An 18,889-nucleotide genomic window follows, 5' to 3' on the forward strand; every position below is an offset into this window, starting at 1 on the left:
AAGAAAGAAAGAAAGAAAGAAAGAAAGAAAGAAAGAAAGTTAGTTGGCCTGGTGTGTGGGCTAGATTCCCCCAGGCTACAGACAGATTTTTTAAAAATGGTTTCATGAGGCCCAGCAGAATCACCTACTGTTATGAACTCACCAGAAGTCACCAGGCAAGTTTCCCTGCCAATAGAAGCTTCCTAAGAGAAGAGGAGCCACCATCTTAATCTGACAAAAGCAAAGGCTTTGCTTATCTGTTTGGCACAGAGGTGTTTGAGGTCTTTGGCTCACAAGAGTGGGCTGTCCCAGCTTCTGTGTGCACCTGTGAGGGTTTAAGAGGTAAAAGTTTAATCCCTGACGAAGGCACCTGGCATGGAAAGCCCATAAGGTAACTAGAGGAGGAGGACTCAGCAGCACCTGCTAAGCTCCCTTCTGGTTAGCCTGGGATGGGGCAGAGAGCAGAGCCTTCACTCCTGGTCTTTAAGAAAATTGTTACCCCAAAGCATAGAGGGCTAATCCTCCACCTGTGGTGCCAGCATCCCATCTAGACTCTAGTCCCAGATGCTCCACTTCCCATCCAGCTCCCTGCTCATGCACCTGGAAAAGCCATGAAGGATGGTCAAGTGCTTGGGTCCCTGCAACCACATGGGAGATCCAGGTGAAGCTCCTGGCTTTGGACTGGCCCAGCCTGGGGTGCTTGTAAACAGCAGATGCAAGATTCTCTCTCCCATTTTCACCTTCCTGCCCTATAAATCTGTCTTTCAAATAAACGTAAATAATTCTTTTTAAAAAAATAACAAATCCATGTCTCCTGGTAAGGTAGGCTGCAGGTGGCTTTGGGACCAGGTCCCAGCAGTGTTGCCACCATCCTCTATCAGGGCCTTTGACACCTGACCTAGATTGATAATTTGCCTTATCTGATCTGGAGTTTCTGAGTCAACCATGCCATAGGTGAGAAAAGAGCCCTGCAAGGAGTGTTTCCAACAGCCTGGGTTGACATGGCTCTCGTGGCTGCTCACTGGGCAACAGTGATCCTTGGAAACTGGTCCCTTGGCGAAGCTTAGATTTTTCTTAAGACCACCATCAGGGCCCAGTGATCAATGACTAAATCCTCATCTTGTAAGTGCCAGGATGCCATATGGGCTCTGATTCTTTTTCTGGCTGCTCCACTTCCCATCCACCTCCTTGCTTATGGCCTGTGAAAGCAGTAGAGGATGGCCCGAAGCCTTGGGACTTGGCACCCATGTAGAGGGCCCGGAGGAGGCTTCTGGCTCTTGGCTTTGGATCTGCTCAGATCTGGCTGTTTGGGGAGTAAATGAGCGGATGGAAGATCTTTCTCTGTCTTTCCTCCTCTCTGTAAATCTGCCTTTCCAATAAAAATAAATACAGCTTTTAAAAAAATACGGTCCATTGCCACTTTGGAGAGACTCAGTGGGCAGGGGGCAAGGCAGGGCTGTAGAATCCACTTGGGCCTCTCCTATTGGATTCGGAATGTTTCTGTCCCTCCCAGGAAGGTATCAACAAAGACCAGCCAACTCTTGTAATGATTTTCTGAGGGCATGTCACATCCAGCATCAGAACAGTTTGATGAACACCTGTAAGGACAGAATCACAAGGAAGGGGCTGTGTGTAACTTCCAGGCTCAGCAGGCCTAGCCAGGTACCTGCTCATCCCTTCTCAGTGCCAGAACCACTTGTGACTCTTCTTCCACCTTGCAGAATCCCGGCTGACATCCCAGACTCTTCTTTCTTCAACTATTTTTTTTCATAGAGAGATTTTATTGAAATAAAACTATCCATTCATGAATTCATCTGAAAGGCAGGGTGACCCAGAGATAGAAAGTGAGTCCCTCTACCCATTGGTTTACTCCTGAGATGCCCACGCAGTCAGGGCTGGGACCATTCTGGGGCCAGGAGCCCCATCTGGGGTGCCAGGGAACTGAGTACTTGGGCCATAATCTGCTGTCTTTCCAGGTGCAAGAACTGGAAGGTGGACTGAAAGCACAACATCTTGGACTCAAAGCAGCACTCTGACAGGGGAGGTAGTCGTCATGCCTGGCAGCTTAACCTAGCCCGACTCCCAAGGGACTCCGAACTCTCTCTTATTCCCACCATTGCAGATGGAGTTCCAACTGCTACCATGACCCATGATAAAATATATCGTGATTTACATTTAGAAATTCTGCTGCCCAGTGGAACCAGTCCTCTTCCAGGGATTTAGTAGCCATGAGTGGCTAATGGCTACCATCTCAGGCAGGGCAGACAGAGGCAGTTCTCAGAAGACAGAGCTAAAGCAGAAAGAGATGTGGAGAGCACCATGTGGGGATGCAACCGGCAAAATCCTCACGCTGGGCACATTTACAGCACTAAAGCATCATCATTCTTCAATCAATGAGTCTCACAGAGAAAGCTCAGAACATGCCACCCCTAAACCCACAGCTTCTGGTAACCCTCTTTTTATCCTCATACAGTGACTGAAGCGCAAGGGCAGAAGGGGCTTAGCTGACCCCATCCTGGGTTCCAAGGTTTTCAGGGGCTAAGGAGGAACTCAAGGCTTGACTGGAATTGTGGGAGTCACCTCCTGGTTGGCCATCTGATGGTTGAAAGTTTCAGTTCTTTATGGTGGCACTCAGACCTCAGGACTCTAGTAAAGGCAAAGAGAAATCATGCATCTACCTGTTTGGTCCCCAGATGGCCACAATGGCCGACATACAGCTGGGGCAAAACCAGCAGCCAGAAACTTCTTCCAGGACTCCCAAGGGCAGGGGCCTAAGTACTTAAGTCATTTTTCATTGCTTTTTCCAGGTCTTTAGCAGGCAGCTGGATGACAAGTGGAGCAGTCAGGAGTTGAACTGCCTTAACTGGCTGTTCCACAATGCTGGCCCTGTGAATTTCTTAAGGTAAGGCAGGTGGCTTCACCCAGAGCCAGTGAGGAGAGAGACAGAGATGACCACAGCAAGGGTCTGGGTACTTAACTGTGATCTTCCATTTAGAGGTGGCACAACCTCACACCACTGTGTGCCGCTGGATATCCAGGCCAATGCTAGGGCAGGAGGGGAGCTGAGTTAGGGTTAGGGTTAGGGTGCCCAGGAGGCACCGGCCGGACCCACCTGGGAAGATGTTTGTTTTATAATTCCTTGTAGACAGGAGGCGTGCAGCCCTGTAGCTGTGAGACCAGCAGCCAAATCAGAGTACCTGGGTCCAATACCTTGCCCAGGTTCTCAAAATAGCTTCCAGCTAAAGCAGGCACTGACAAGCAGCAGGGACAGCCCAGCCCTGCCACCCGATGGGAGACTTGTATGTCTACACTTGTGTCCAAATGCAGTGGTGTTTATGATAGGCAATTGGGAAGTTAACATATGAGAGCGTCTCTCTCTCTCTCTCTCTTTCTCTCTTTGCCACTCTGCTCCTCAGACAACCAAAATTTTCAATGTCCCTTATATGGTATTTGAACAGGTGCGTGCAGTACATGCATGTTGATAATACTGAAGAGTTTTGAGTCAGGTTAGGTATGATGAAGATTTTGTGGTTATTTATATGTTTATCTATTCATTTATTTGAATGTCAGAATGGAAGAGAGAGAGAGAGAAAGCTGTTTCCCCCTCCAGTTCACTTCTTAATCAGTTGCAGCAGCTGTGGTTGGGTCTGGACAAAGGCAGGAACCTTGAACTCCAACCCGGTTTCCCATATGGCACCAGGAATTCGTACCCTTGAGCCAGTGCCACTGTGTTCCAGGGTCCACTTTGCAGGGAGGTAGAGTCCATACCTGCAGCTAGGCATCTCTGTGAGCAGAGAAGGCTAGGGTCAAGGTCCTTGTCTTCACACAGATGAGAACTGAAGCACACCACATGAGTAGCCAGCAGTGTGCCAAGACCTCCTGGCGTGGGGCATTCATCAGCGGGAATGTGAGAGAGTACCAGGCCATGCAGAATGGGATAAGTGAGGTTGTCTGGTTTAGCAGAGATAATACACCCGAAAGGACAGGTGGCATCCCAGGGAAGGGCTAAGAAGGCAGGTTTGGCTGGCATAGCAGGGAACAGAGTCCAGTTCTTCCTGCCCCTTCCCCTCACCCCTTCCCCTCCTCTGGACAAAGGATTGGCTACATGTGAAATAGGTCAACATCCTCCCCAGGTTTTATTGTCTAGTATTGTCAGGTTCCCACTTGGCCTGGGACAGAGAGCAGGTGCTTTCTCTGGAAAAAGGCTAGGACTAAGTGGAAAGTTAGTGGGCCATGGGCAGGGCCTTGGCAAACAGAATCATGACATTCCAGGATGTGCTTCTGAAGCTGCTGTGTCCTCCGAAGGCTAACTTTTCTCTGTCCACCTAACAGCACTCACTCAACAGGTGTCCCAAGAAAGGGGCTAGCCAACAAGCCAAAGGAAAGGCCCCTATGAAAGTTTCTAGAGCCACTAGACAGCAAAACCAGAATCAACGTGCCCTCAAAGATGGCACTAATAGTTTCTGCCTAGGACAGTCATGAGGGGGTCGATCGTGAAGTGGGTAAAGCCACCACCTGTGACACGGGCATCCCAAAACTGGTACTGGTTCAACTCCTGGCTTCTCCATTTCCAACCTACACCCTGCTAATGAGCTTGGGAAAGCAGCAGAGGATGGCCCAAGTGCTCATGTGGGAGATCCAGATGAAGTTCCTGACTTTAGCTTGGGCCAATTTTGGCCACTACAACCATTTGGGGAGTAAACCAGTGGACAGAAGATCTCTCCTTCCTTCTCTCTTCCTGTAATTCTGCCTTTCAAGTAGAAAGAAAATAGATGCTGTTTTAAAAAATAAGCATGAAACAGCAGCAACAGCTTGGCAGCCAGTGTTAGTCTGTGAACTGTAGACAGGAACATTGGATGGAGAAAGGAGATTTCTCCCCCATCCCTTCAGTGGTCATGCTTCACCTTGGGAAATGCGTGAGGGTGACCTGCATGTTGGTTTGGACTTACGCAATCAGGAGCTTGGTTTTACTCAATCTCCTTGGGTGACCTTGGATAAATGACCAAGCTTACGGTATCACTGTCCCTGTTACGGCCTATCAGGACTTGCGTACCTGAAACTCCTGCCAACAATTAAATCTGATGTCTTCGTGTTCATGGCTGATGGAGTAGGAGTGAAGACATGATGTAATTGGGTGGCCAGGATATAGGGCTTGTGGAAAGTTTGCAGGTCACTGGGGCTTGGCCTAGGAGAGTGGTTCCCAGGAGTGGGCCCATTGATATTGGAGTTCAAGTTCTGCCCAGCTGCAAGTCATTATGGCATATGTCACCTTTCCCACCTGCCCCCACCCCTGCCACCTCTCATCTGATCCTGAACTGTAATCTTCAAACTCTCCTGGTTTTTCAGGCATTTTTGTTACAATATTAAAGTGAAGACACAGATTGGAGTCTCTCTTTCATGCATCATATTTAGCTCCTGGCGTGTGCCAAGAACCAAGCCAAAACAGTAGCCATAAAGACAGCTGAGACATCCTGTCCTCAGAGTTCAAGGTCGAACTCGGTGGTACTTCCACTTTCTGTCCTCAGGTTCACAAGGTACCTGAGGGAGCTTTGCCTGTCTTGGCTACACAGGAAGGCATAGGAAACACTGCAGCCCGAGTCCCAGCAAACCAAGCCTGGTACAGCCTCGGATGGGAACAGCCACTCCCGTGGGCCAGAGGATGTCCTGACTTGTGGGGGGATTTCTCCACCAGGAACTCTGCACACAGTGTCCCATTGATCCTGAGCACAGGTGCAGGCCCTGTGTAGATGAGGAAACAGACTCCATGACTCAGCAGGCAGCGGGTGGGTGGCCGTGGTGATACCTGCCCTCAGCCAGGAAACTGTTCTCGGGGAGGAGTTGAGGCTCTTGCCGGCTGTGTGACTTGGTGACTTGGGGCCAATCGCATAATCCTTTGGTGGTTGGTGTCCTGCAGATGAGCTGGCTGTGGAGGTTGCAAATCCTCCCACAATTGCGTGCTTTCCTTTCTGTCTAGTCTCTCACATCCCTGCTGTCAGTCCCATGCAGGTATCAGAGAGAGAGAGAAAGAGAGAGAGAGAGAAAGTGACCACTGGGCGCACCCGTTCCCACAACCCTGTCCACTGGAGAGTCAAGAATTGGGGAAGTGCCCGGATGGACAGGTCGATCACTGGCTCAGGAGAGAGAAGGGGCTCAGCAAAGAATTTACCTTGGTCTTCCAGCTGGAGAGCCCCAGGGAGGACCACGATGGAAGAGGAGAGAATGCTGAGAAGCCGAAGTGGCAAGGTATCTGTCCATGGTGACCGGAAACCCTGGAGGCTGCTGGCCATAGTAGGGCAGCGATGGAAACTCAGGGCTACCTGTGGAGGAGCCGTGTGCGTGGAAAGGCACTGCTGAGAAATGACAGGGACCAACGGCACCGGCACTAGCTGACAGGAAAGTCAGCTGGCCCAGGGAGGAGGGAGCCAAGGAACCCTGGGCTCTCCCAGATAAAAAATCCAGATAAGTAAATCAGCGGCAGCAGAGAGGAAAGGCAACAGGTGGCATTGACCGTCATCCAACATCCAACGCTGAAAGACACCTCCAGCAGGTGCACCGTTGAGACTCCCTACGGCTTGGCCCCTTGCAAAGTTCATTCCCAAGGCTTGTCCTGACTGATCATTGGTGGCAGAGCAGAGCTAGAGGGGTCTGCATTTGCGGGCAGACACCCCGACTCCGCCCCTTACCACCCAATGTGTATCACCCAAGTGTTACCAGCAGAGATGGCTGCTGGCGGGGAAGGAGTTGGTTCTTGTCTTTGAGAAAGGAAGAATCGGGGTGTGAGATAGAGAGGAGGGGTGAGCAGAGCAGTCAGGCTCAATGGGGGAAGGGCGTCATAAGAACAAATGAACACTTCGCCTCAGCTGAGAGGGAGTGCTCAGGCATACAGTCTGGAGGAAGCGAGGTGGCATCTTTTAATGGACAGAATACACCTGGCAGGTCAGCTGATGGCATCTCAGCCAAGAAGAATGAACTGAGCGAGCTGAGCAATACCCATGATAAAGCAGGCACGCATGTCGGGGAAGAGCTGAGTGCAGAGTGGCAGGGGCTCAGAGGGGAGCAGGGTGCAGCTCCATCTCTAGCTTTCTTCTGTTCTCCACTGACTTCGGGAAGAAGGGTGTGCTGGGCGTACAGAAAGTTCTGTCTGTACCACTCCAGGGCTATTGGTCTGGGTAGGCCACTTGGCCCTGTGCAGAGAAGAATCTCTTTAGAGGAAAGTGGGGACCACCTACAGTGTTGTTCGGCCTGGGCAGGATTTGGTGGTGAGGAATACTGAACTGCCTCCCAGGTAAGTGCACAGTTCTCTTAGTGTGATACCTAATTTCCTAATGAAGTTCTAGAACGTCCCCCTACTCAGTAAAGGCCTGTGCCTGCCGGTCAGTTGGTCGCTGCAAATGCTGGGTACCTGGGCCAGCAGCAGCCCAATGCCCAGTCGAGTCCCAGGCTCACCCTTTGACACTTCTAGGGTGTGAGGGCTCCCGGACTGAGCACAGAGGTGCTGGGGGAGGAGACAAGGACTAAGTCAACAGCTGCCCCCTCTGCATCGCCAGGGTGTGCCCTCCTCCAAGGCAACAGCTTGTGCCAGGTCTGTCTGGCAAGTCCCACCCTGGGCATCTGCAGGTTTCCTCATCCTTCTTGCTGGGCTCCCTACCCCTTGGAGCTCCCTACACCCTAGAGCTCCCTCTGCGTCAGCACCCCTGCATAGCAGGAAGTTGAAACTTTCTGTCCAGGGCTTCTCCTCTGAGGTCCTATTTGGGGGGTCTCTATGGCATATCTGCCCTCTGCCTCCCCCACCCCTGACAGCCCAGGCTGTTCCATTCATTCTAGACCTGGTGTTTCTCCCTCTCCTTTGGAAGTGCTTTGTGCCATGGCCTCTTTGTCTCTGACCCTCTGCTCTCGGCTCCTCTTTCTCCCTTTCCAGCTCCCTGGCCCCAGCCTAGGCTCCAGGCAGCCCCCATGAAGGGCAATGCCAGTAGGGTGTAGACATAGACTCCCAATGCCCCTTCTGCCCAGAGCTATCCTTCCAGACGGGGACCCAGGGTGGGGTAGGGAGCCTGCTCCTGGGACTGGGGCTGGTCCAGGGAGGAGCCTGAACTCCCCTGTACAGGGCCCACCCAGAGTGCACCTGAGCTTCCCAGGGGCCTGGCTGGAGGCTGCTGGGCTGGCAGGAAAGGAACAAGGCCTACCCATGACTTGCCTTGGACCGTCTCACCTGCCCAAGGGCTTGAGGATCCTGGAACCCGGTCTGTGTCCTCCACTCCCATAGACATAACCATCGCAGGGAGTGGGAGATTAGGAAGGAGCTCTAGAGAAGCAAAGATGGGGTGAGTGGGCAGGGCACAGTCTCCCCCCTTCCCTGGGCCCCCCTAGAGCTCTCTGCCCCACACATCTGCCCTTTCCTAAGTCCCAGGGTGGGAAGCTGTGGGTTGACACTTCATGGTTTTCAGGAGACTTCCAGTCAGCAGGCTGCTCTCCCTCTCCCCCTTAGGCGAAGGGGGCATTGTTGGCGTCTCCAGGGAACCCAGCAGCAGTGGCACTCAGGAGCAGCTGGTTCAGGCTGCCTGTGGATGCAGAGGGAACATATGGTCCTCAGAGACCTGGGCATTAGGGGTGTGGTGCTTGGGCTAGCCCCAGGTCCACAACTCTGTGAGTGTGCACCCAGGGATTGCTGGTCTGGGGGAGTCAGGTGAGTGGGGCCCTGAGTCAGCTTAGCCCACCTGGCATTTGTGGCTCCTCCTGTTCAGCCCCCAGTGGCTGTTGTGTGGCTCTTCAGGCCAGTGTGCAGGTCTATGAATGTCAGAGAGCTCCCCATTGGCCCAGGACATGGGACACTGCCCTCAGCCCATAGTCCCCTGGGCCATGTGCTTTCTCTTTGTGTGAGGTAGGGGCTGGGGGCATTAGGCAGCTTGAGAACAGAGGAGCAGGTATTCTTCCAGCCCTGGGGTCCCCCTGCCTCACTCTAGGGTTTAGACCCTGCACCCTATGCTCTCTCCCAACCTGGCCACAGAGCTCCCTGCATTGAGCTCTCCTCTGTGCGCTATAGGAAGCTTCTTCAGACTCCAACAGGCTTGTCCACCTGTCTGGGAAGGTGGATTGGAGAAAGTGTCTCTTGGCAAGGTCTCTGGACAGGGCAGAAGGGTGTGCCCTGGGCCTGTGCAGTCTGGCCTGGGCTGAGGAAGCTAGCTTGCATCGGCTCCTGCAGACCCACAGTGCTGGGTACCACATTTGGGTGTCACAGCCACGCACCCAGCAGCGTCCACCTGATGTTTCCTGCTCACAGATGACCTGAAAGAATCACTCTGGTGACTGAAGCACCAGCTAGGGTGTCAGGCTTTGCTGAAGGAGTGCCTCCCCCTGGCCTGGGGAGGGCGCCCACAGGCTGAGGAGGCCATGGTGCAGACCTGTCCTGTCCCCCACCATCTTGGCCCTTCCTTGGGGGCTGCAACATCTCGAGCCTGGCCTGGATGCCCTGCCCATCACAGCCTCCCCCAGCTCAGACCCCAGGAGGTCTGACTGCCCTCAGGAAACTCTCCCCTCTGCAGGTGCTGGGCCACAGGGCTACTTCTGGGCAGTTGTGCCTGAGTGGACCCTGGCCCTGTCTGGGCCTGCCTGGAGCCCTGCTGGATCAGGTCCACTCTGAGCCCTGAGGTCCAGCCCTGTCCCTGAAAAAGTTCAGATCCCACATCTTGCTCAAGCACCTGGTTATTTCTAGGGCTCAGAGCTGTATAAGGCCCCTCTCCAAGTTGGCGGCCTCCTGCAGCCCCTCTGTAGAGCTGTCCTGTGTTACTTGTCAGCGTCGGTATCCTTGGAGTCTAGACACCCTAAATCCAGGGGAGATAAATGGAAGAATGTCCCTGCCCCTCTGCATTCCCATTCCCCAGGCACAGTCTCAGAACGGCAGGGGTGGGCACCCTTAGCTCAGTGGCATCCTCCCGGAACTACCTCTTCTGCTGCTGTCCCCACAGGAACCAGGTGGGCTAGACCTCTGGCCTGGAGTTTCTCTCACCTGGGCCCGGCCTGGGGCTACACCTGCCCAGAGGCCTGGGGGTTCTCCCACCTGCCCATGCTGCCTGCTGATCCCATCTCACCACCTCCACCTCCACCTCTGCTCATGGGCACGGGTGAGAGCCTCGCCCTCCTCCCACATGGATGGGGCCAGGAAACAACTTCTGGTCCCAGCACTACCTGCACAGTGTCCTCCTTGCTCTTCCCTTCAAAACCCAGCTGCCTGTCTGCTGTGCAAGCCTAGGGCCGTCAAGGGCTTGTGCTGGTTGAGCGAGGCTGAACACGGAGCCCTGAGCCAGCAGGTCCACTCTCAGAAGGGATAGGTGAGTCGTTGTTGGAGCAGGGGTAAAGGGAAGCTGTGTCAGGGTGCACCTGAGCTGACTGGGCAGATCCCTGGGATCCCCCAGGGCATCCTTGATTTCCATCTTTTCCTTCCAGGAGAGCTAGAGCCTCCAGCTGCTCTGGGACACAGTGGGCAGGGCAGGGCTGGGTATGGGAGCCCTGAGTACCAGCTGAGCATGGTCCGTGACCACTGGGGCTTCCTCAGCTGCCCGTTGCTGACTTGAGGGTCCTGTGGAGCACGGACCTCCAGCTCTGAGCTGTGGGAGTGGCTCCTGGTTGTGCTGTTTTACTGGCAGGTAGGTAGCCACCCCAGAGCAGCAGGGTACAGCTGGCACAGGTGGACGCAAAACCCAAGCTCCATGGGGAATGATTTCTTTAGCAGCTCAAGGAGTGAAGGTGTGATAAAGCGTTACTTCCATGAGCACGTGGTTCTAACCTAGGCACATGGCAGACATCATGCCCCAAGTAGTCCCTTTTGCAGAAGAGAGGGGGCCAGATAGAGGAGAGAGTCCTCTCTGTGTCCTAGGAGCCTGAGACCTGCAGCGGCTCCTTAAAAAACCACAGAGAGAACAGCACTCAACGTCCCATTCATTGCAGTCTCCAGTTGACCCTTGCCACTCGCCTGCACCTGGAGACTGTGGGCGGGTTGACCAGCTGCATGTCCCCTCCCTGCATGGTTGCTGGAACCCAGGTACCGCCCATCTCCCTGCACACCCCCACCTCAGGCTTGCTTCCCACAGGGGCTGACCAGACTGACAGATCTAGGATCAGTTCAAAATCAAACTCAGAAAAGCCTGGAGACTCAAATTCCATCAAGGCAGCTCCTCAGACACATGCTGGACACTAACACAGGGACCTGAGACCCAGCCTGACCTGACCCTCCAGGAAGAGGAAGCTGCTGAGATGAAAGTTGCCACAGCAACTCTGCCCTCCTGCCAGACCAAGACCCCGCAGAAGCAGTGGCTGGAAGCACTGGGCGCCCTCCACTATGTGCTCAGTTTCCTATTTCTAGGTGAGAGGAGGGGGAGGCTAGGGTGCTTGGGGACAGCCCAGGGAGAAGGGACTGTAGGAATATGGCTATGTGGTAACTGGAACACCTGGACCAAGGGACAGGGACAAGGCCAAAGGAGATGCTCCAGCCAGATGCTACGAGGAGAAGTGGGCTGAGATACTCAATTCTGGGGACACATGTTTCTTGCTCTCTTACCCCAGGCCCTTGCGCCTCCATTCTCCTCTTCCTCCTTCTCTTCACGCGGCTCTGGTCTCTGACTGTCCTCTACCTGATGTGGCTCTACGTGGACCGGGACACCCCCAGCCAAGGTGAGCTCAGACAGGGTTCAAGGTGGGAGGAGGGATGGGGAGGCTGTCTAAGGCAATCGGCTACCAGGATCTCCACCCACAGGAGGAAGGCGGGTTGTATGGACAAGGACCTGGATGATCTGGAAACATCAGAGGGATTATTTTCCTATCAAGGTGATGGTTACCCACCCCAGAGTCACCTCTTCTTTCTTGTCCCATCCCCACCCCTGCACCTGCTCACTCTTTCCTGTCCTGCAGCCTGAGCCCTGCTGCCCAAGGATACAGAGGGGAAGGGGTGGAGAGGTGGACCCTAGGACCATCCCAGAACACTGAGCTCTTAGGTCTGCTGGAGAAGAGGGCAGCACCTCCAGCTGTGTCCTGTCCTCTATGCCTTCCTTCTCTCCTCCTGCCCAACTGTGCAAAGCTGGTGAAGACAGCAGAACTGCCCCCCAACAAGAACTATGTGCTGGGATCTCACCCCCATGGGATCATGTGCACTGGAGTCTTCTGTAATTTCTTCTCTGAGAGCAACAACTTCTCCCAGCACTACCCAGGAATACAACCCTGGCTAGCCACCCTGGCCGGCCTCTTCTACCTTCCTGTCTTCCGGGACTACATCATGACTGCTGGTGAGTCGCACAATGAATGATGGGAAGGGCCCCTGGCCTGAGTGCTCCTCTCCAGGAATTCGAAACTCCTGAGGCAGAGGAGACCAGGACACCTGTCTTGAACACTGAGTCCACTCTGCAGGAGCAGGGGAGGGGTGATGGAGGAGGGGATTGGGAGGAGAGAGAGGGGGGCCGCCCCATCTGTGCTAAAGGGTTGGGTGAAAGACTAGGAACCCCAGGTGCACTGCTGACTGCTCCCCACCTACTCATGCCACAGGACTGCGACCCGTGAGCCGTCACAGCCTGGACTTTGTCCTGTCTCAGCTCCAGCCTGGCCAGGCGGTGGTCATTGTCACCGGGGGTGCCCAGGAATCCCTGTACACGGCTCCAGGACAACACTGCCTTGCACTCAAGAGACACAAAGGCTTTGTTCGCCTGGCACTGAGGCATGGGTGAGTGGATTTGAGACTCCACGCTGGGCTGTGCTCTGTGTGTCCACCCCTCTGAATGCCTGCAGGTGATGTTGGAGTGTCCAGAACTAGATGTCACAGTCCACACCTGGAAGCACCTGTCAGCCCCTCAGGTTCTGGTGTCTGCCCTGTGTGGTGCCAAAGTCCCAGGCTCCCTCCACTCTCAGCAAGCAGGACCACTTATTAGAACAAGGCCTGTGGGACGAGAAACTCTGGGTTCTCTTTCTGACTCTGCCTCAAAAGCAAACCCTTGCATTTGACCTTTCCCTGAACACAAGGCTGTGCTGGCCTTGCCCCAGGGCTGCAGGTGCAAACCCTGAGTGAGAAGGTGCAGGTGGAAAGCCCGCTGCACAGGCATTTCTCAACACAGGTGAGGTGTTCTTCCATTGCATTCTGTGTAGACCTTGTAGGGAGCTTCCAAAGGCCTTGGTTGTGACATCAGGAAACTTGGGGAATGATATGCAGTTCCTCAGATGACCATTGTGTGGTATACACATGAGTTGGGCATGACTTTTCTTTCTGCAGGGCGTCCCTGGTGCCCATGTACTCATTTGGGGAGAATGACACCTTCAAAAGTATGACTTTCGCCAAAGGCTCTTGGCAGTATGTGTTCCAAGTCATTTTCAAGAAAATTGTTGGTTTTCCGCCCTGCGTCTTCTGGGGCCGGAGTGTCTTTTTGCCCAACTCCTGGGGCCTACTGCCCCTTTCCACGCCCATCACCACCGTGGGTATGTGCCTACCTACATGGCAGGGAGTGGCCATGGGGAGACAACATGGATAGCGCAGCCTCGGACTCACCTGTGTTTCCCTCCCTTGCAGTGGGCGCCCCCATCCACGTGCCCCAGCTTGGTGTACCCACTGAGGAACAGGTTGACCACTACCACAGGCTCTACATGGAGGCCCTGGAGCGACTGTTTGAGGAGCACAAGGAAAGCTGTGGTGTCCCCGCCTCCACCCACCTCACCTTCCGTTAGGTCTCACCTTTGCATGGAGCCCTGGACACCCATCTCCTGCTCTGCCACATACTCTGTTGGCAGGAGTACAGCCAGACACAACACCCCACCGAATGACCTGCATTATTCTATTGCGCATAGTTGCTCCCCTGGATTGGGGCTCAAGACCCTGGTTAGCCTGCCAGGGATAGAGGACTGTGCCACAAATTGGGAAAATCTGTTTTTCAGCTTCTATCTATTTAGCCAGGTGCCCTCATGGGTCAGCACAGAGTGGGAGGGAGACTGCTAACTTTGGGGCCTTGAAAAGTGAACAAGATTGATGGGGAATCAGAATGGGGTATATTGACTCCTGGGGCAGGAGCTGAACTTGCTAAGAGGCCCAGTTGGAATCAGGGATGGGAGGAGCGCAGGGCATGAACAGAGCTGAGTGCTGTGCTTTCTCCTTCACCTGCCCTTCCTTTGTGAAGTCTGAGGCTGGTAGACTAGATGACTGTAGGGCAGATATTTTGCCAGCATGAAGAGCTCCTGTTAGCCCAGCTGTGGGCCCAACTTCCTAGGTTACTGTGGAGATTCAGTGAATGAAGACTGGAAGCCTTAGCACAGAGTAAGGGCTCAGGCCAAGAGCCAGGGGACACTCCTACACTCCTGCTGCTGTCATCACTCCTGGGTTACTTGTTCAGATGGGAGAGAATAATGGTTGCAGATCTGTCTCATCAGCTTTGCTCTCTCTCTGACAGCACCTGGCACAGGCTCTTGGAGAAATCCCGTTGCAGGTTCAAGGTCATGGCTCTTGTGTCAGCTCAGGTTCTGCTCACACCTTCATGAAGAGTCGGGGATTGAGTCCCATCACGACCTGGATCACACATCTGGAAGTGGTCTGGGAAAGCAGCGGCAAATGCCCCAAGTGTTTGGTTCCTTGCATGGACATGGGAGACTTGGATGGATGTCGTGACTGCTAGGCTTAGCTGGCCCTGCCTGGTGCAATCATCTGGGATAATGATTCAGCAAATGGAAGAGCTCTCACTTTCTCTGTAACTGTGATTTTCAATATGTATCAATAGCCATTAAAAAGAAAAACCACCTCAGGACCAGAGACAAGAGTTTGGGTCCCACAGCCCCTTCTAAATTCCTTAGCTCCTGGCACAGGGCCTGGTTCTCAGCTCTCCACACTCACTCCATGCAGTGCTGCCACCTTGGGGACTGATGCCCACACATGGTGTTTAAGGGGATCCAAACCATATGGGAAGCTCAGCTCAGCATTGTCTGACTCCGGTGGCACCCCTTGCTCCTTGGCATAGAACTGCTCCAGGACTGGGGAGGAAGAACTGGTGGGAACACCCCAAGGTGCTCCTGGAGCCTCTCTGTGCAGTGTCCAGGCCAGAATGCTCCCTCATCCCGGGAGCCGACTCCAGCCCTGCCAACTCCTGGGTCACACCTGGGGCAGTGCGTTGTGGTCACTAGAGATTGCCCTTGGAATCATGTCCCTTCCCCCTCTTGGCCTGGGGGTGTGAAATCCCCCATACTGGCAAGGGAGGCTGCAGGGGCTTCTCCTGGGCCTGGGGTGGGGACGCCAGGAGAGCGAGCAAGGGTGACCTCCTCCTGCCCTGTCCTTGCAACTGACTGTTGGCAAACCGGATGGGGGTAGTGTGGAATAGAAATGGGACATTAGGGTCCATTCCTCCAGAAGTGACAGGGATGGGAGAGTTGCACCAGCTCACACGCCTTACCCTTGGGGTCCCAGTCTGGGATCTGGTCCCTGGGAGGCCCCTGGGCAGCTCAGAGCTGCTTGGCCTGATGGCAGTCTTTGGTTTTCTTTGTGGAAATATCCTTGCTCTCTGTTTGAGAGGCACTGAGACTGAGACAGAGATATGGGGCACTCCCACCCTCTGGGTCACCCCCAAAGACCCATGAAGGCTTCAGGGAGCCTTGGCCCCCACGACAGCCTGGAAACTCAACCCAGGTCTCCCAGGTGGGTGACAGCAACCCAGTCCTGGGGGGTCATGCCTGCTTCACCCAGACTTGCTACAGGCAGGGAGCTGGGCAGGACTAGAGCAGCTGATTAGTCCAAGTTCTCAGAGCTGGGAAGAAGGAATCTCACACACCAGCCAGAGTCAGTCCCATACCTGGTTCTGTCTGTGCACCTGCTGGACTCTTCTGTGGGAGACTCCTTGTCCTTCTAAGGTGGGGACAGGGGAGCCCAGACGTCTGGGCTGGAGCCCACTGGGGACTAAATTTGCTCCCAGTCCTTCCCATGTTTTTCCTGTTATGGGAGCAAGGATGGTCACAGAGCAGACACTGCATATTCTTGCTGGTTACTTGCCCCAAAGGCTGGGCTGTTGGAGTTCTTGAACCTGCAGCATGGCTGCTGATCCTGTCCAGGTGGCCCTGCCATGTGGAGGCAGGGCTCCCGCCTCCCAGGGTTATCCCCAAAGCTTCTCTGCTTTGTACCTAAGCTCTGGGTTCTTGCCCAAGGGGCAGAGTTCAGGGGGAAGCTGTGAGCTGGGGATGGGTTAGATGCCCTCCAGCCCTGCCCTCCTCCCTGGGAGTGGAGGGGGCCAGGTGAGGATTGGGAGAGTGTGGAAGGGAATTCCCTTCCCATCATGCCTCTGTGTGAGGTCCATGTCCACAGGGGCGGGGTGTGGGAGTGGGGCTGGGCCTGTCCTTAGTTTGGGGTGGAGTTCAGAAGGCAGGTAGTCCAAGAGGGAGAGAGAAGCCAGGAGAACATGGTGGAGGAGGGAGCAGAGTTGACCTTGAGGCCCATTCAGGCTCCCAACTGGACAAGTTCATCCGGGAGGTGAGTGGACAGAGGAGCAGGACTAGGAGGGAGCCAGTCTTTGTGGAAGCTGTGGATGCGGGCAGGTGTGAGGGGAGTAGACCACGGCAGAAAGTAGGATGGTGGAGGAGGTCAGATCAGGGACTGGTGCCTGTGTGGGCTTAGGGACTCGCTGGACAAGCCAAAAGACCTGGTGGTGGAGTACACAGAGTTGACCTTGAGGCCAAGACAAGCTCCCATGGAGAAGTATTCTGGGGTTGTGAAGCCAGCTGGAAACTGGCCAGGGCTAGGGAGGGAGTGGGCAGGGCTGGGGGTGTGGGGGCAGTGCTTCATGCAGAAACACAAGGTTGGGAGATCCTGGCAGGAAACAGAAAGGTGCGTGGAGGGCAGGTCAGGCCCTTCTTTCCGGGAACACTTGTCCTCATGCCTGCTCATGTTCAGGCTGCACGACTTCGTTAAGACAGGTGGCTTCCCCCGGAAACAGTGAGGGATGACACAGAGATAGCCTTGCCCAGTGTCTGGACATTCAGCTACCCCCTTCCATGCAGTGGTGGCACAGCCCCATGCCCACTGTGTGCTGCTGGGCATGCTGGCCATTGCTGGTACAGAGAAGCCACCTGTGAGCCCAGGTGGCTTTGGCTGGGACCTGGTTTCTGCCATCAGCACCCATCTCAGAGTTCCCACCCATTGGACGCAGGTGAGAAAATCGTTGCTTCCCAGCTCCTTCTAGGGGTTGAGTGTGCAGCATCATAGCTGAGACCCCCACATCCCATATCAGAGACCCTGCCCTCAACACGTAGCTCAGGCTCCTGATGACCACTCCCTGTTCTCTAGCAGGGAGAAGGTGACAGATGTGTGGAAACTATCTCTCTATCTCTCTCCTCAACCCTGTGCCCATGAGATAAAATAAAATGTATGAGAAGGCCTTTTAACGATCATCTTGTTTTGATCATTGAAAATATCAATAATTTATCGATTATTTTTAATGTGCTGAGACATTGTGGATAAACATTATTTTATGATTTTTGTAGATTTGTTCATTTACTTGCTTACAGACAAGGTGGATTGATGGGCTAGTGGGGTGGGTGAGAGAGAGAAAAAGGAGAGAGAGCGAGATCTTCCATTAGATGGTTCCCTCCCCAAGTAGCTGCAATGGCTAGAATTAGAACACCCTGAAGCCAGGAGCCAGGAGCTTCTTTCAGATTGTCTGAATGGTTGTAGGGGTCCAAGGATTTGGGCTATCCTCCATTGTTTTCCCAGGTCATAAGTAGAAAGCTGGAAGGGAAGTAGAGTAGCTGGATCAAATCAGGATCCAATCAGGGATGCTGGTGCTACTGGTAGTGGCTTCACTGCCACTCTACAGCACCAATCCAGATCCCTCTACTTCCAAAAACATCACACCTTTTTTTTTTTTTTTTTGACACAAATAAACACAACCTGACTTAATTGTGTATAACTTCTTTTTCCAACATGTATACTTTCTATGTGTGTAGAACAAAAGATTTTTTTTTTAAGACCTTATTTATTTGAGAAACAAAGAGAGTGACACAGAGAACTCTCCCATTTGCTGTTCTCCACCTCCTTTTCTCCTACTAAATGTCTGTAACCACCAGCTTGGGGCCAGAGCCAGGCAGAGACCTGGCTACTTGAACCTTCACCACTGCCCGCCTTGGTCGTCATTAGCAGGAATTAGAGCTGGAGCTGGACCCAGCTCTGCAATCCAGGCGCTCTGCTGTGCGACATTGCAGCTGCCACCAGAAGATGTTTTGTGGCAGTCAGTTCAATGAAGCTGCTTGAGAGCAGATGAAGAATCATCCAGAGCTTAGCAGGTGGAACTGACATCCTCTAACAAAACTAAAGCTACCCAAGAACTTCTAGGGAACAGAGAACGTTTCAGCTTGGAGTTCCGGGTTTCCCTTTCAGGACTTGGCAGCCTCATATACAGCTTTCCGTTTATGGTGCCCTTGGGAGATGCTGCCAGCAGGATTTATGTTGGCATCCACCAGGCCTGGAGTCATAAGGCATCCTAACTAGGGGGCCCCATGGCGCCTCCTCCTTCCCTGCCCTGTAGGAGGTGCCCCAGAGGCCCTGTGTGGCAGCCTCTGGGTTTTATCTCTGCTCCTTTCCCTACTGCTAAAGCTCCTAGGCCCAACCCTAGGCTCCAGGCCACTCTGAGGGGTGCAATGGGTGGACAGGGCCAGCCCCACCTGTGACCTGCCCTGAGCCCTGTCTCACCTTCCCAGGGCTTGAGGACCCTGGAACCCAGTCTTTCCCATTACAGGGAATGGGAGAATTGGAAAGAGCTCTAGGAAAGTGAAGATGAAGTGAGTGGGCACAGTCTCCTCTCTTGCCTGAGACCCACTAGAGCTGCCCACCACCACCTGTCCCTTCCTGAGACCTAGAGAGGGAAGCTGTGGGCTGATGCCTCATGGTGGTCAGATGACTTCCAGTCAGCAGGCTATT

At 54.0% G+C, this 18,889-nt stretch overlaps 1 protein-coding gene across 1 annotated transcript in view; it reads left to right on the plus strand.

Annotated features, from left to right (window-relative positions):
* The first annotated feature begins 6,183 nt into the window (after positions 1 to 6,183).
* Positions 6,184 to 18,889, plus strand: part of LOC101529047 (2-acylglycerol O-acyltransferase 3-like) — a 43,223-nt gene continuing 30,517 nt past the window's right edge. Inside the window, exons 1-3 of the mRNA XM_058680485.1 lie at positions 6,184 to 6,267; positions 11,209 to 11,335; positions 11,536 to 11,643. Coding sequence (XP_058536468.1) covers positions 6,184 to 6,267; positions 11,209 to 11,335; positions 11,536 to 11,643 — 319 coding nt within the window. The remainder of the gene's footprint in view (positions 6,268 to 11,208; positions 11,336 to 11,535; positions 11,644 to 18,889) is intronic.

Source organism: Ochotona princeps, chromosome 24, assembly GCF_030435755.1.
Source record: "Ochotona princeps isolate mOchPri1 chromosome 24, mOchPri1.hap1, whole genome shotgun sequence".
In the NCBI taxonomy this organism is placed as follows: domain Eukaryota; kingdom Metazoa; phylum Chordata; class Mammalia; order Lagomorpha; family Ochotonidae; genus Ochotona; species Ochotona princeps.